This window comes from Dermacentor silvarum, chromosome 10, assembly GCF_013339745.2.
Source record: "Dermacentor silvarum isolate Dsil-2018 chromosome 10, BIME_Dsil_1.4, whole genome shotgun sequence".
Taxonomy (NCBI): Eukaryota; Metazoa; Arthropoda; class Arachnida; order Ixodida; family Ixodidae; genus Dermacentor; species Dermacentor silvarum.
Window position 1 is genome coordinate 122,051,060 of NC_051163.1, and position 14,787 is coordinate 122,065,846.

Below are 14,787 nucleotides of genomic sequence, written 5' to 3' on the forward strand. Positions count from 1 at the left end.
ACCACAATTCAATAACCCAATGCTCCAACTTTTTTCAGTATACCCCAATGCCTGCTGAAGCTTTACCGAAAGATGTCACAACCAACGGGTGCCGCTACTGAAGATGTCATCATTGCTCATCCAGCCACTTGAACTGTCGCAAGACCTTTGAGCAGCTTGAGTTTGACCTCCGCGGTTGATTTCACGGGCGCAACAGGCTTCCGCTTTTGCTGTTGTAAAGCAATAGATTTGCCGAGCTTGACTGGGGCCAAGTTAGCCAGATCTGTGTAAAGAATACTGGATTTTCACATGGTATGCCCTAAGTCCGCATTATGGACGAGGCAGTGCCATCTCCATTGGCGGTGCAACAATAAATTTCACTTCTCAAGTTCTCCAGCCTTTGGGGCATCTCAGTTGCCCGTTCCGTTTTTTTTTACTCCAGTTGTCCTTCTCTTGCATGTATGTCTGCGTGTATCCGAAAACACGCGACCCCGTCCATTGTTTTGTGCTAATGGAACTCACCTGGAATAATTTAATTTTCTTGGCTGCAAGCGAGCCGCTGTGATCGACAAGAATTCTTCCAGTATTGATAAAATACTCATTTTAATACAGAAGATACAATATAAATACAGACAATGTAGGACGCACACAAAGATTTACAGAAACACGTGTAGAAAAATATTTTTCTTTCACAATTGACGTTTCACTGCCGGCAGCTGTAGACAGAAAGAACACAATAGCATAATGGCTTCCATCCCCACCAGATACAAAAAATCAAGGAAATGTCTTGAAATTTGCAGAAAGTTTTTCAGGAATAATCATTTTAAGTAGCGTCATTGAAGAAAAATGTTTTCTGCGATCACGAAAGCAGGTGCTAAGGAATTCGTAGCTGAATGAATATCGGTCTCGTGATTTAACGATGTCGAATGGTTGCACAAGTTGCACTAGGCCTGTTTTCCGCATAAAACGACCACATCATAAAGTATTATCAGATGAATTTGCATAGATATACCTCAAAGAAAGGCAACAGAATTTCGCATTGCTCAATAGAGGGCATAGCAATGTCTTTATTTTTAAGGGCGGTGGGTCGTAAGCAAGTATTCACAGAAAAAGAAAGTGCGCTTGTAGCCTCAATCTTGTGATGTTGCTTATTGCTTGAAATAAAGTAGCAAATACATTTAGGTTGCGTTATTACAAATTCAGACTAATTAATAAGCATGCTTATCCGATAATTTTTGCTTCCGTAGATGGTTCGTAGACAATTAAACCGAGCTCATGAGTACAAGTGCGCTTTAAGGGATTTTATAATAAGTTTCTTAACATGAAATTTTAGTTTATCAGCCAGGTCACAGTGATAGATTGATTATTAGTCACAGAATAGCGGTACTGTTATCATGCTCATTAACCGGGCTTTTAAAATCGAGTCTCCCTTATCTTGGAATCCGCGCAAGCTGCTTTAAAATTTGAAAGCAATCATCAAGCAACCTATACAAAAGTATGACGAGATACCGGAGAAATAATCTTGACAGAATTAAAAAAATGCGCGTTCTGCAGAAGAGACGCTGCATCTTTCGCGAATACGCGGGTGAGTGAGGTTTATTCATGCTAATTTTTATTGTATCAACTTGCAGCAAAAATTATGCGACCATTAATTAGCATTGAATAATGATCTCACGTTAATAATTCCATGCAGGTTTTGTGTACAGAATACAAAAGCTAGCCTTTAAATATACGGTAAGCAGCCGAAAGCACTACTTAGTAAAATTTTGAATTATTGGTGTTTTAAACAACGTAATTAAACAGAAAGAAATCAACTGAATATATACCCAAACCATAAATTCCATCTCCTAGGCAACCCAGCTGCTCATATGGTCCTAAACCTGGTTAAATAAATGACAAAATATTTCCAGAATAACCACACTGTGCCCGATGCCACTTTTGCCTTTTCTGGGAGCAGCAGAATGATGATAGGGACGGAAGTAGGCTAATAGTCATCAGTGCAATATTGGTGACATAGCATTGTGTGTACTGTTTAGATTACACTTGACACCGAATTTTCATTAGCCAACTGCGACTTCCTAGACATTGAAACATCCCAACACGAACATTTTATTATGATATCTTCAAAAATTTCGTTTAAAAAAATGGTCTTGTCTGCCTTTAAGAAGTACCAGCCACCATGTCACTAAAGGGCTCATGAATTAAAAACTTCTCAACAGGTTATGTTCTAATAACAGTCCCGAAGTTAGCGCATGAAAACTGGATGTCAAGCGATCAGTGTACATGACAATTCTAAGGAGAAACACGCTGCTGTATACGAGTAATGATGCAAGAGAATAAACATAGAGGAACACTCGAGTGGAATGTTGTAGTAGTGTAACATAGAAGGGCCAACACAATGTGCAGTCTACATGCATAAATGTTCTTCAACAGCAATTACGGAAACAAAACCGGACTGAAACAGAATAGGTAGACGTGCGCATGTCAGCACACTCTCTGAGCACTCAGATGGCGTTTGTACCTTATCCGATACATAAAGACCTAGTTGAACTTGGACGCAGTTTTTGCCTCAGCTGTGGAATGTGGAGTTATTTTTGTAACAGGAGATTCCTACACGAGGGAGGGGGGTACGCAATGTAGATAGCATACCATTTATAAACTAAGCTTGCTAATATGTGCTGCATGTGCTTATATAAGTATGTTTTTGTCACGTTCTTGAGAAGAGAAAGTACCATGCTAAATCCATTCTGCCGTGTCAGCGAGGCCTTGATACACTCACTACACGCAGTGTAACACAATGATGTTCCAGTAAGCGGCTCACAGGCTGGAAGGCACTTGTGCGGGCTGTGATTGCTTCGCAGTTAACTATTTTTGGCGGCAGATGATTTCTTTCAATTCGCCTATGTTTACAATACACGCTTCATTAAATGATTGAAAATGTAATCGAGCCTTTACTTTAGGACATACGAAGATTGAGCAGAGGTCGGTAACTGTGGAAGAGACACAAAGCACCAATCTGCGGTCTGCATAGATCTGCAGTCCAGTTGAACGATCTATTCGAAGCGGGTCCTATTACGTAGAATGTTCTTTCCAAATATGCATCTACAGTATTCTTCTGATGCGAACACAGCAATAGCGCACTTGAAATAGAGAAAGCACAGTGGTTTATCCATTCGTATAGATGTTATATGCAAGCTTATCAAAATTGTCACCGTATCTTTGGCTGTGGGAGACATTGAATCAGCCACTTGTGTTCAAGAGTGTACAGCGTCCAATGAAATTAAGTTGCAGGAGCGCGAAACCTCGGTTGGTGAGAGGGCCATCTAGTACAATTTTACTGTGTTTGAGCACTGCGGTGGCAAAAGCTGAACACTGAAATGTCGCATTCAGTCAATCATTAAGCGACAACTTTTGTCCCTGTCTCGATGTCGGTGGTCAAGTGTCATAGCGCTCTGCGGGGCCGCCTGGGTCAAGTAAGAGAGTGAATGAAATATTTCATAAAGTACACGAAAAAAGTAGCATTTTGTTCGCCTTAGTCATTCAGTGGCGTTTCCGACGATCTCGATAGAATTTGTGCCTAACGTTCGTCAAAAGGTGTGTCTTGTTTAGTGTTGCCTGTTTACGCAGTCCACTTTGCCAGCTGCTACGTTGGCGCCATCCCGTTGTAACGCTGATTCGCGCTCACTTTTTCACTGCCTGTTTTTTCCCGTTCGAGGAACCTTTGCCGAAATTTTTCCTGGTTCCCTTGAGTGTGCGTACTGCGGGCTCGAGCAGGCCTAACTGACGTGCTCGTTGACGCTCCTGGATCTTCTGCCTCAGCGTTAGTAGTGTCGATGGACTGGCGCCGGTGCCGTGTTTCACGTGCTTGCCTGTCAGCGCGCGCGGGGCTCTCTTGCGCATCCCGCAGTTGTACGAGTCGAGGTGGTTCGCGGCTGCCGGTCCTATTTCGTCCTGCTCTTCGAGTGGTTCCAGACCGGGTGTTACGGAGGAGGCCATGGTCACCGGCACGAGAAGTGGATTCGGCATGACACCGGACGCGGCTATGCCTTCGAGGTGCCGCTTGAGAAGCTCGTGCTCGTGTAGCCGTTGCATAATCTGCGTGTAGTAAGCGTAAATGCTCAGGGGAAGCGCTGCGGGCGCCAGATGCCGCAGCTGCTGCAAGAGAGTCTCTTGTGGCGCCCTCGGGTCGCAGACTGGGGAGCATGGTCGTGAGCCTGGTTTGGAGATGGTTTCGATGCGAACTCGCGGTTGCTTGTAGTCAGCCTCGTCTTCGTCCTTGCCGGTACCTCGGTCGGGTGTTGATATTCCACCTAGTATCCTTCTCTTGAGCGTCAGAGACGGTGAGCGCTGATCCCTGGGTGGTGGCGAGGACATCGAAAATTCCTCGTTGCTGGCAGGCCTCATAGCCCCGCTGTTGAGGCGGTTCTGTATTTCGCTGTCGGACTTGCAGCGCGCCCGCATCAGTCGTTCGACGAGGCTTTCACTGGTGATCTCGAAGAGCTTTGGACAGCTTGCTGCCCTCTTGACTGCCTGGTCTTGGTGGTTGTTGTGCTTCTCATGGTTGTGTGTTTCAGGAAGAGACGACTTGTGCGACGATAAATCCTCGGGAGTGTCGTTCTCGTGCCTTTGCTGCTGAGGAGAGAGAGCGCGCGACTCGAGGAATCGGATGAGCGTTGGGTTGGAGTCCTTGTCTGTGCGGTACGGGCCGCTCATGAGAGGACCTCGCCCTTGTGCCTCGGGTTTGGCTGGTTCTTTCCGCAAGTCGAGTAGATCATTTCCGGGGCTTCCGTCTTTTCGTCCGCGGCAAGCGCAAGCGCAGCGATTTTCCTTGTCATCCTGACACGGTCTCTCTACTGCGCACGGGTCATCGCTCACGCGTGTCATAATAGATGGCATTAACTTCTGTTCACCGACATCCATGAGTCGGGCGCTGAGTTCCGAATGCCTTTTGGCACCATGTTGGAATGCCGCAGCGACGGCCGGTGGCGGCAGAGCATTTAGAAGTATCTTCTGCCAGGCGTGGTTAAGCGCCACCGGGTGAATGGGGCGTCGCCTGGCCACAGTCATCGTCTCCCCTTCTTCACATTCATCCTCACCAGAATGGTAGTCAGGGCTCTTGGGCGACTTCTTACGCAAGTCCATGGGAAAGTCATAGTAGCCATTATCATCGGTGTCGTCTCGACACAGGTCACTCTCTGGTGTGGATGACGAAGAACACGATCTAGGCCTCAGCAGGACATCGCCATCGCAGGACTCCTGCTTCATAGCGGCTCCGCGCTGGCCTCTCCTTATCGTTCGGGTTAGTCGCCTTTCTTCTTCTTGCGAAGTGTAACCACACCTTCCCAAGTCATCGTGGCTCAACCCTCACAGCTCTCTTTCTCTTCTTCAATAGAGGGGATGCCGTTTCTTTGCACGTTCAGTTCAAAATCTCGCAGCCGTCCTTGGAAGATGCGATCAGAGGGCAGAGGGAGCAGCATTCGGTCCTCATGCTTGAAGATTCTCCGTCAATCTCTAAAACCTGCACGAAAAAGACAAAAACAAAAATATATGAGATGCTTACAAGGGGTGAACATTGGTTTTTATTACTATAAATGCAGATCGTGAACAAAAAAATTATACGACGTTGCAACCATTCACTGATATTCATGATTTATTTCGCATGTAAATAAAGGTTTGGAGCAAACAACGGACATTCACAAGGAAAAAGATGTCACAGTTCCACCCTAAGGGCGAAGCAATGAATGCGATAGCAACACAGCAATGTCATACGAAGTAAGGTGAGCGGCTTTGGTAGCAATATGAATTGTAGTAAACATGAGCTGATTAAGTAAGCAGGTGTGCTGCGGCGTAAGTAGACCGACATGAAGAGAGACTCGATGGCCACGAGAAGGCGCGTGTGAAACGGTGGTGTTGATGAGAAGCGCTTCCCGTGGGCAGCGCGTGCGAAGGGACACACCTGTAGTGCTGCACTGCAGATCCGGGCAGCATTGCATGTGTAGCGTGCGTTGGAAAATGTGGCAAGACTATTACTAACTGAATAAACAAGCGTGGTGTGAGCGCGCACAAACAAACATGAATAGATCACACTGAATGACTGCAGACAACGACAGTCAAAACGCTGGCAGCGAGCCCATACGCCGCAGCGGGCGAAGGTACGTGCGGTCTATCGCTTCAACGGAAACTGAGCGGCGAATGCACGGCGCATAAAGGTCAGAGCCGTGTGGAGATAAGAGACGGTGCGGACGAGCGACGAGCGCGGTTGTTGGCAGAGTAGAAGTGCGCCCCCCCCCCGCGCTCCCTACGGCGCTGGCTTCCCGCTTCCTTGCTTGGGCGTGGGTGATTGAGTGCGTTCGCTCTCTGTGATAGCGCGTGTCCCCGCACGCTTCCGCTCGGGCATACGGCTCGCGGTGAAGATTTTATCTATAGGGAACCTCACGGCGACGGCGACGGCGACGGCAGAAATCCGGTTGAAGTGTCCATATAATTGCTATCGCAATAAAAAGCTGTTATTTAATTACTGATCTGCAAAAGCATGCTCGTTAACCACAATACATTGAATGATTTTTTCTGCTGTGTTAGCATTTTATGATCCGCACTCAAGCAGCGATAATCATCAAAATCAAAAAGTGTCGTACATCATCATAATATTCAAGCAATCCACCTTCGACATACGAACATTAAACCCACAATCCTTGAGGTAATGCGTTTTGCCTTAGTGCGCTGAATAATGAATGAAATCCTGAACTTTTTTAGAGCTATGTCTTGTGCAGTGCAAACATTCCTCACTTCGTTTTCGTTCACCTTTCGTTTAAACCCATCGTTCTGGCTCAGTCAGCTTAGGCGTTGCGCTGCTGAGCACGAGATGACGGGATCGAATCCTGGCCGCGGCGGCCGCATTTCGATGGAGGCGAAATGCAAAAACGCCCGTACGCTTATATGTAGTGCACGTTAAAGAACACCAGGTGGTCAACATTAATCCGGAGCCCTCCACTACGGCGTGCTTCATAATCAGAACTGGTTTTGACGCGTAAAACCCCAGAAAGAAGAAGAAGCTTTTCTTTAAGCGCGGGGGCATGGTAAAAAAAAAACTATCCCCATGCCCATTTTTTGCTTGGCAAGCACTTAAAGAAAGTAACGTTGGTTCTCTCTGCGGATGGGCACCAACGTCTGGTCCTGGTCTGGTCTTAAGGCTCTGTTGTACAGCCTCAAGATCGAAAATGGGCATGCGTTCCACTGACAGCTTCAAAGTGGACCTCTGAGGCACCATACCGACAAGGGTGTGGCGCCACTGCATCAATGTGTAGGAAGTTGCCGATTTCAATGTTAAGGGACATTTGAAAAAATGTGGAGTTTTACGTGCCAGAAACACAATCTGATTATGAGGCACGCCATAGCTAGTGGGGAACTGCGGAACAATTTGGACCACCTGGCGTTCTTTAACCTGCACCTAAATCTAAGTATACATGGGTGTTCTCGCATTTCGATCCCATCGAAATGCAGCCGCCGTGGCTGGGATTGAATCCCGCGAGGCCTTGCTTAGCAGCCCAACACCATAGCCACTAAGCCACCACGGCGGGTTCAGGTACATTTATACAGTTAAAAAATAAATATACAGGCGTCCCAAAGAGTCCACTCCACGGTGGACTAACCTGAGATCTGACGTAAATATTTAACCGTGGATGGCAGAATAAAGAATGGTCAGTGTAACCGCGGCATGCACAAGGCACAGGACTCTCTGAGCCAATGACACACGTCTCTTGCTTTAAGTGTGTCGGGTCCTAAAAAAAGCAACGGATGCGTTTCAGGTTGCTTCAGGCCAATGCGATCCAATTAGCCGATTTTACCGAATGAATGTTAAATTCTATTGAAATTACCTAGACTAACATAAAAATCTAGTTTACTGTAGCATAAAAGACATCACCAATGGCGTCAATGAAACGGCAGGAACAAAACCATTACACTTCAAACCAGGACAAATACTTTTTTTAATAAATGGAAAAAGAAAAATACATTGACCATGAAGAATTAGAAGTTGTTTCACAACAACTTTAGGGACACATCATTCTTGCTTGTGATCAACGCATCCACGTGTACAGTAGCCGAAAACTCTGGCGTGCTATGGGAGCGTTGTATGCCACAGGTAAGAAATTGTCGATATATTTTGTCTTTGGAGATGGGCATATTGATGTTTTCATATCACCTGCCCCGTTGCAAGTGAGCACTCCAAAACCGGTGCTGACTACATCCGACAGGGTCACTCAATAGCCACGCGGTATGAAGTGCCTAAAGCATCATAAAACTGTGGAAGCTTCGAAATGTCACTCCAATGTGGCAAAAATAGAGCGCTGCGTTTGGCATTTACAACGTCGATTAAGAAGATTATGTATCAGCGAGCGCTCTGACGCACAACCAGTTCTCATGAAAAGGGCCATTGGAAATAAGATCTTATGCCACAATTAAGCAGCCTGCCCGGCATGATGCAACCAGTCGGGTCGTCTTTCACAAAAGAAGCTGCTAAAGACCCTCAGTAAAACTCTGGAAGCTTGCATTGCATTGTTCGTGCGATGCAATGATTTAAATGTTCTCTTTGGTTCAAACATATGATACGTCGTAACGTCTACTTCCAAAATTGAGCTGTTTACGTCTGGGTATCTTACAAGTGTAGGACAACATAAAAGGTTGGCCATGCAGCGAATGCCACTGCCCATATCAACTTTTGCTGAGAATGCCAAGGACTGCTTGGCTGCAATTGAAAGCGCCCACGTTTGGAAAAAAGAAGTGTTTCGCCGGGCAGAAATTTAGTGGTGACTCCACATTACCTCTTATTATATTGAGACAACGTCATTCCAGCCGTCACCATGCGAAAAATTATTACCAATTGGACGTTGCAGGATCAAGGATATTTGTCGACATATTTTTAGGCACATTTTTTTGACAAGCCTTGGCCTGATATCTCAATAATCCGTGCGGCCAACAACGAAGATTTGGCTAGCATGATCCAGTTTTTATCACGCACGGTGCTCTTTCTTTCAAGAACACCACCAATTGCTCGTAGTTTCAGCGGTACTAAACTGATGACCCAGAGTTCCGACTATAAACAACCCGAGCAGAAAGAACATGGTTGTGCAGTTTGTGCAGAGGCAGAAGGAAGACAGTCTCTTGAGGAATGCGCGCGACGCAGGCCTGATGTGTTCCGATCTTGGCATGGACTCTCTATCACCGGTGTTCGTCGTTGAACTTTGTGCCTCTAGTCTCGAAACGGCTTCTTGGTCACGCCACAGCGCGCAAGCGCCAAAATGTTCGCGCGGCAGGCTGATAATGCGCCCAAGATCAAAATTGTGAGCAGCGAGGACTTAGACAGAATGAACAGCGAATCATGAAAGCAGCGCAATGAAGTCAACGTTTTGGGTTGTGAGCATAATTCCGGAGCTATCGAAAAAGAAATATTTTTTGTTTGTTTTCAGTGGTTGGATACAAAAATGGTATGCGAGAAGAAAATTAAACGAAGAAATGTGTCTGCTCATGTCATTGTCTGCTCTCTGCCCGTTTTTGACAACTTTGTTTTAGCATGTAATAAAAATTTTGAGACAGCAATCCTTAGAGCGCAATTTGTGTTATTTGCACTTGTCTTATGACACGCCAGAGTGTAGGGCGTCGTTGCTTATTTCGCTTACACTGTCCTCTGGCGCAATTTATCTTATCTCGGGTTGTTCAGCTGACACTTGGAATAAAAAAAAAAACACTCGCTGTTTTGAATGCTCAATTGTTGCTACAATATCCTGTTTCGCCATCAGTGCGTATGGATTATGCTGTGGAAAATTTACTGTTGACTCTTCAGATTTTTCTCTGAACAGAGGTAGCATTAGTCCGTCAATACTAAGGTGGGAAAAAGTTGAAAAATGTGACTCGCCTCTAAAATTGACTCACCTAAACATGCAGTCAGCAAGCGGTAAACGGGATGAACTCGGTCTTTTTTTGAAAATTTTGTTTTTGTTTTTTTTTTGTTATTATGTTGACCGAAGCATGGTTACCCAGTCACGATGGCATATATTTAGAAGGTTATAATGCAGCTTTCCTGAACAGGACAATGAGAAGAGGTGGTGACGTATTTATGCTTATCAAGCAGCTAAAAAATATGAGCAGCTTGATGACTTGTCTTTATGCAGTTTAGATATTGAGGTGATTTACTTCAAACGCGGAACATAATTTTTCGCTGCGGTATCCCGTCTACCTGCTGGGAATGTAAATAAAATTTTCTTGCGACTAGATGTCATATTTTCTTGCACGAACGCATATAAGTATAATTTAGCTTTAGGTGGTGATATGAACATTGACATGCTTGCTACGACCTCCATAGAGGTTAACTTTTCTGTGCTTCTTGATTCTTCTTATCAAACATAATACTGGAACCAACGCGCATAGCTGCAAATAGCACCGCATTACTATACCTTTTCAATACATATCTACCTCGTGACCGCCTGTGTTTTGATGCAATTAACATAACAATCAGTGATCATTTGCTTGTATATATAATTTTTGGTAGGCGCCATGTGGAATCAAAATCATTACCAAATATTTGTGGATTTTTCAAAGGTATTCGACCAAAGGAATCACCACACTCTATTACACAAATTACCGTATTATGGCTTTCGAGGCATTGGGCTGGATTTAATTACGAGTTATCTGAACAGTAGGCAACAATGTGTAACCATAAACACCACAAAATCCTCTTTGCAAACACTTACACAGGGTTACATGTTGATAGTATATTGGGGCTTTTACTTTTGATTTATAATAAATGCATTCTATACATGAATCATTTGAGCCAATACGTCATAGATACGAATGGCACTACCTTGTTTTCTCTGGTACGGACACGCACGACCTTAGCTACCACAACATTAAATTATTTTAACGTATGGCCTGCAAATAATTCTTTATATTTCAACTGCTTAAAACAAAGGCAGTTCTTTTCCGTTCCAATGGAACCGTGTGCGCTACCACAAAAAATATTATTGAATTTTCATCGACAGCAAAAGCCCCGCGAGTTATTTTCCATGAGCTTATTCTCTGGGATTCCCATACCGAAATGTCTAGAAAAATTTTAAGCAAGGCTTTCGGGTACTTTTCCTACCAGGTAGTCAGAAATGGATAATCTGTAACGTACTTTTCACTTCACACTTACGGTATGGGCTGTTGGTGTGCGGTAAGGGTACCTGGCTATCTAAACAAAAATTACTCGTATTTGAAAAGAATGTATTGTACTCTACTGCAAATGTTAAATTTAATGCTCATACATAACCTTTATACAACAACTTTAAACTGTTAAGATTTGATAGTATGTATAAATACTTTTTGATACTTGCTCCTAAAGCTGAAACTAACCGAGGGAATGAAATCCTTAGCCGTATAACATGTCTACAGCAAAACGCCTCATCCCAACTCACTAGGCACAGTGAATACTGGAACATTCCCCGGTTCCGAACAAACTATGGTTTGCAAATACTAAAATTCACTCTTCCCCACACACGTAATGAATTTCAAGTGACATCTGAGCGATTGCGCCTGCTTTCACAAAATGACGTGTTGAATCTGTCATTTTGATAGTATTGTTGTAAATGCATTCTTCCGTATGAGTTAATATCAGCAAAAGTATTTAGTTGTGTATGTTGTATTTGTTGTAGATTTCTTTCAATGGGTAAATTGACTCTTTTGCGTATTGTAACATGGGTTATACTCTTATTTTATAACATGTACTACATTTTTGAATGCTGACAGTTCGCCGCCTTATTGCGCTGGAAAGAGGAGCCTGTCAAACTGTGTTTCTTGTTTTGTTTATAGTGAATTCATGCCAGAGCAATGTATTATGATTCTGGTGAAAATAAACTGAAACTCAAACACAATTTCTGCATCATCCATCATTACAAGGTGCGTGGCGTTACTCCATTCGCCCTGGCCTTTCGAAGTAAATGTACGTGGTTATTCTTCGGGGAAGTTGTTTTTGCTAGGAATTGGGTCCCTGACATGGAAATTTTTTTTGACAACTGTGTGTGTGGTTGAAATTTTTGAAAAGTCGTATTTTCTTGCGCATTTTTTTGCGGGGGGGGGGTAGCTTCCGTAGCAAGCATCGTAAGTAAGCGCGTGTTCGAACGAGAAGCAACGCTACAACTGAGCAGGGCTCCTTGCATAGCGAAATGAAACACCACCTGAAAAACAATAACAATCGAGGGCAACGCGCTATTCACAAGCGTCGCTTGTTTTCTCTCTGTCTAGCTCTCATCTCACGGCTTTATTCTGCGGGGTATGCATATGCTGCTCGCATGGTGTGCGGAATGCGGCTAAAATTATTCGTAGGGGTAAAGCACACCTTTGTCACACCCCCGCACTCAACGCAGTCCCATTGTTACCTTACACGATCATCCAGTAGCCAAACGCGGCCCCACGTGAACTTCACAGTGGGACGTGGAAGTCGAGAGCTAGGATGACGGCGTTTTAGGGAAAAAAATATTATATTGCGTGTGACTTGCGGTGGTTCGACTCCCAATACGTTCGGTAGTGGGACCATTAAAGAAATCAAAGTTGCACATACAGTCCCTAAAATGCGGTACGTGTACGAGAACGTGCCGGCTTGGGTGGCCTGGCAGCTGGCGTTTTTGAGATCAAGCTGCCAAGGTTGAACGCCCCCCCCCCTCCCCTTCTCCACGATCGACTGGCATACAAAACCCTACCTGCTGGCATCACGTGCGTGTTAGCAACTTTAAAGAGGCCCCGCCACACTTCTTAAAAACTGATAACGCTGTGGACTAACTGCGATGCCTTTCGATGCACGTGTTGCAGACAAAACTTTTTGAAGAGGGCCTATATAGTAGTTGTAATAACGGAGATATAAACACAGAAGTATTTTCGTTTTCCATTCATCAACACATCTCAAGACAGTCGGGGCGGCAGCGCTGGCAATGCCCTGCTCCATTGGCCCTCTCTCACTTTTTTTTCTTTTGGCGGTAAGGTTGGCGTTTGCAAAGACGCCCGAAACCGAGAAAAGAAGGAGTGGTGAGAGCACGAATGGGACGGCGTCAACAACTGCTGCTTTACCGTTTGCAAGAATATTGGAGGTGTGTGGAAATGTGGGCGAGCTTTTTGCGCGGGAGTATTTCATTATCATGAAGAATCGTCCAACTTCTGCGTCCATGGGATGTCGCGCGAGTCCTATGACATCATAGGCGGGGAATAATAGAGCGGGTCTCGAAGGCCTGTGGCAGAGAGCGATCGGTCTTTCAGGCGACGTTATTGGCTATCTGGTATATAAAGCAAAATAATATTTCTCTCGCACAATCGCGGCAGCATTGTTGTCCACAGATTTCTAGTGTCATCTTACCGTGTTCAAAAAGTGCTGCAGTGTACCTTTAAATATACTGAAATTGGTACCTGTAGCAGCTCCATGTGCGTCCTGTTTTTTTCTTTAATAACGGGAAACAAGAACTCCGAACTTATATTACATAACCGCATTTGCCTTGCGAAATTACATCCCATGCTCTCTGCGCAATAATTTCTCTGCTGTGATCTCTTTAACTTATTGTTTGCATCACTCTGGCCTGAAAAAGCACCCCCCCCCTACTTGATTTTCTTGTCAAGGTCATTTGTTACTAATTTGTATGAGCGAAGGCATGAAGTAACAGCGCGTAATGAACAAGGACGAGAAAGGAACGAAGACCACAGGACAGCGCTTGTCCTGTGGTCTTCGTTCCTTTCTCGTCCTTGTTCATTACGCGTTGTTACTTCATACCTTCGCTCAACTATGAACCAACTAGCCCTCATCAAGTTGTTACTAATTTGTATGGTGACTTTCAAAACAGCACAGTGTTACTTAAATAAATATCGAACATATAGGGATGAAAAATTATTTTGTCAACTCAAAAGACAGTAAATCGAAAATTCCCAGGTGTTCATGTGAGCTTTCGCACAAGTGAGGTTCACATTATTGATTTTCTGTCTTTTGATATCAACAAATGTTCCTGTCAGCGACGCAGCAAGCTCACAAGAGAACATTTTGCTTTTTTTTCGCGAGCATTATCTATCAGTGAGTCCATCCCTAGCATATTAGTGACGACTTCAGGGTCATTATTTGCCATAATGAAACTGCGGTATATCAGTTGACAGTTATCGATTCGCGTTATTTAGCCGACAAATCGTCTTGATCATTTGAGCGAAACAGTCCAGAATACGAAGGAATTTCGCGGTGCTTGGGTTGAAGGGCCGGGCCAGTCAAGCTGCCTTAATGCAGTATTTTTCATGCCGTCTTCATCACACCATGTACTCTTTACATGTTGCGAGAAATAAACGCAAACTCTGACATAACAGACGACCATGGCCCTTAATTCAGCTTGCCGATAATCGAACTCTCAACATAGCGGCCATCTTTTGATGGAGGCAATGCATTTCAGGCAAATATACCATCTCAGTCCACGCCATACGAACACAGATAACCGCAGCTATTTTAGAAACTTCACCCCACGTTCAAGAAATCCCAAATGCCGCTTCAGATTCCAAACAGCATAAGTTGTTTTAACCCTTCTTTCATAGGAAGCATAACGACCGCAAGAACCTTCATGGGCACAGGCAAATTTACTGAAGCTAGGATCCATAAAGATAAGGCCCTCATTGACTTTTTAAACTGGTGAAATTGCACACTGTCAAGTTTCTCTTTTACCGTGCCTCTTAATGCGGACTAGGCAGGGAGGGCGTGATGTACTGAAGAGCATTGCCGCTGCTACTTTCTTGGATGTAACGTGCCCGTTTCGGAGATGACAA

At 44.5% G+C, this 14,787-nt stretch overlaps 1 protein-coding gene across 2 annotated transcripts in view; it reads right to left on the bottom strand.

Annotated features, from left to right (window-relative positions):
- Nucleotides 1-563: 563 nt before the first annotated feature.
- LOC119466556 (uncharacterized) overlaps nucleotides 564-14,787 on the bottom strand; it is a 75,413-nt gene continuing 61,189 nt past the window's right edge. For both annotated transcript variants that reach the window (XM_037727078.2, XM_037727081.2), the window contains exon 2: nucleotides 564-5,497. In XM_037727078.2, the coding sequence (XP_037583006.1) occupies nucleotides 3,661-5,244 (1,584 nt within the window). In that variant the 5' untranslated portion in view covers nucleotides 5,245-5,497 and the 3' untranslated portion in view covers nucleotides 564-3,660. The remainder of the gene's footprint in view (nucleotides 5,498-14,787) is intronic.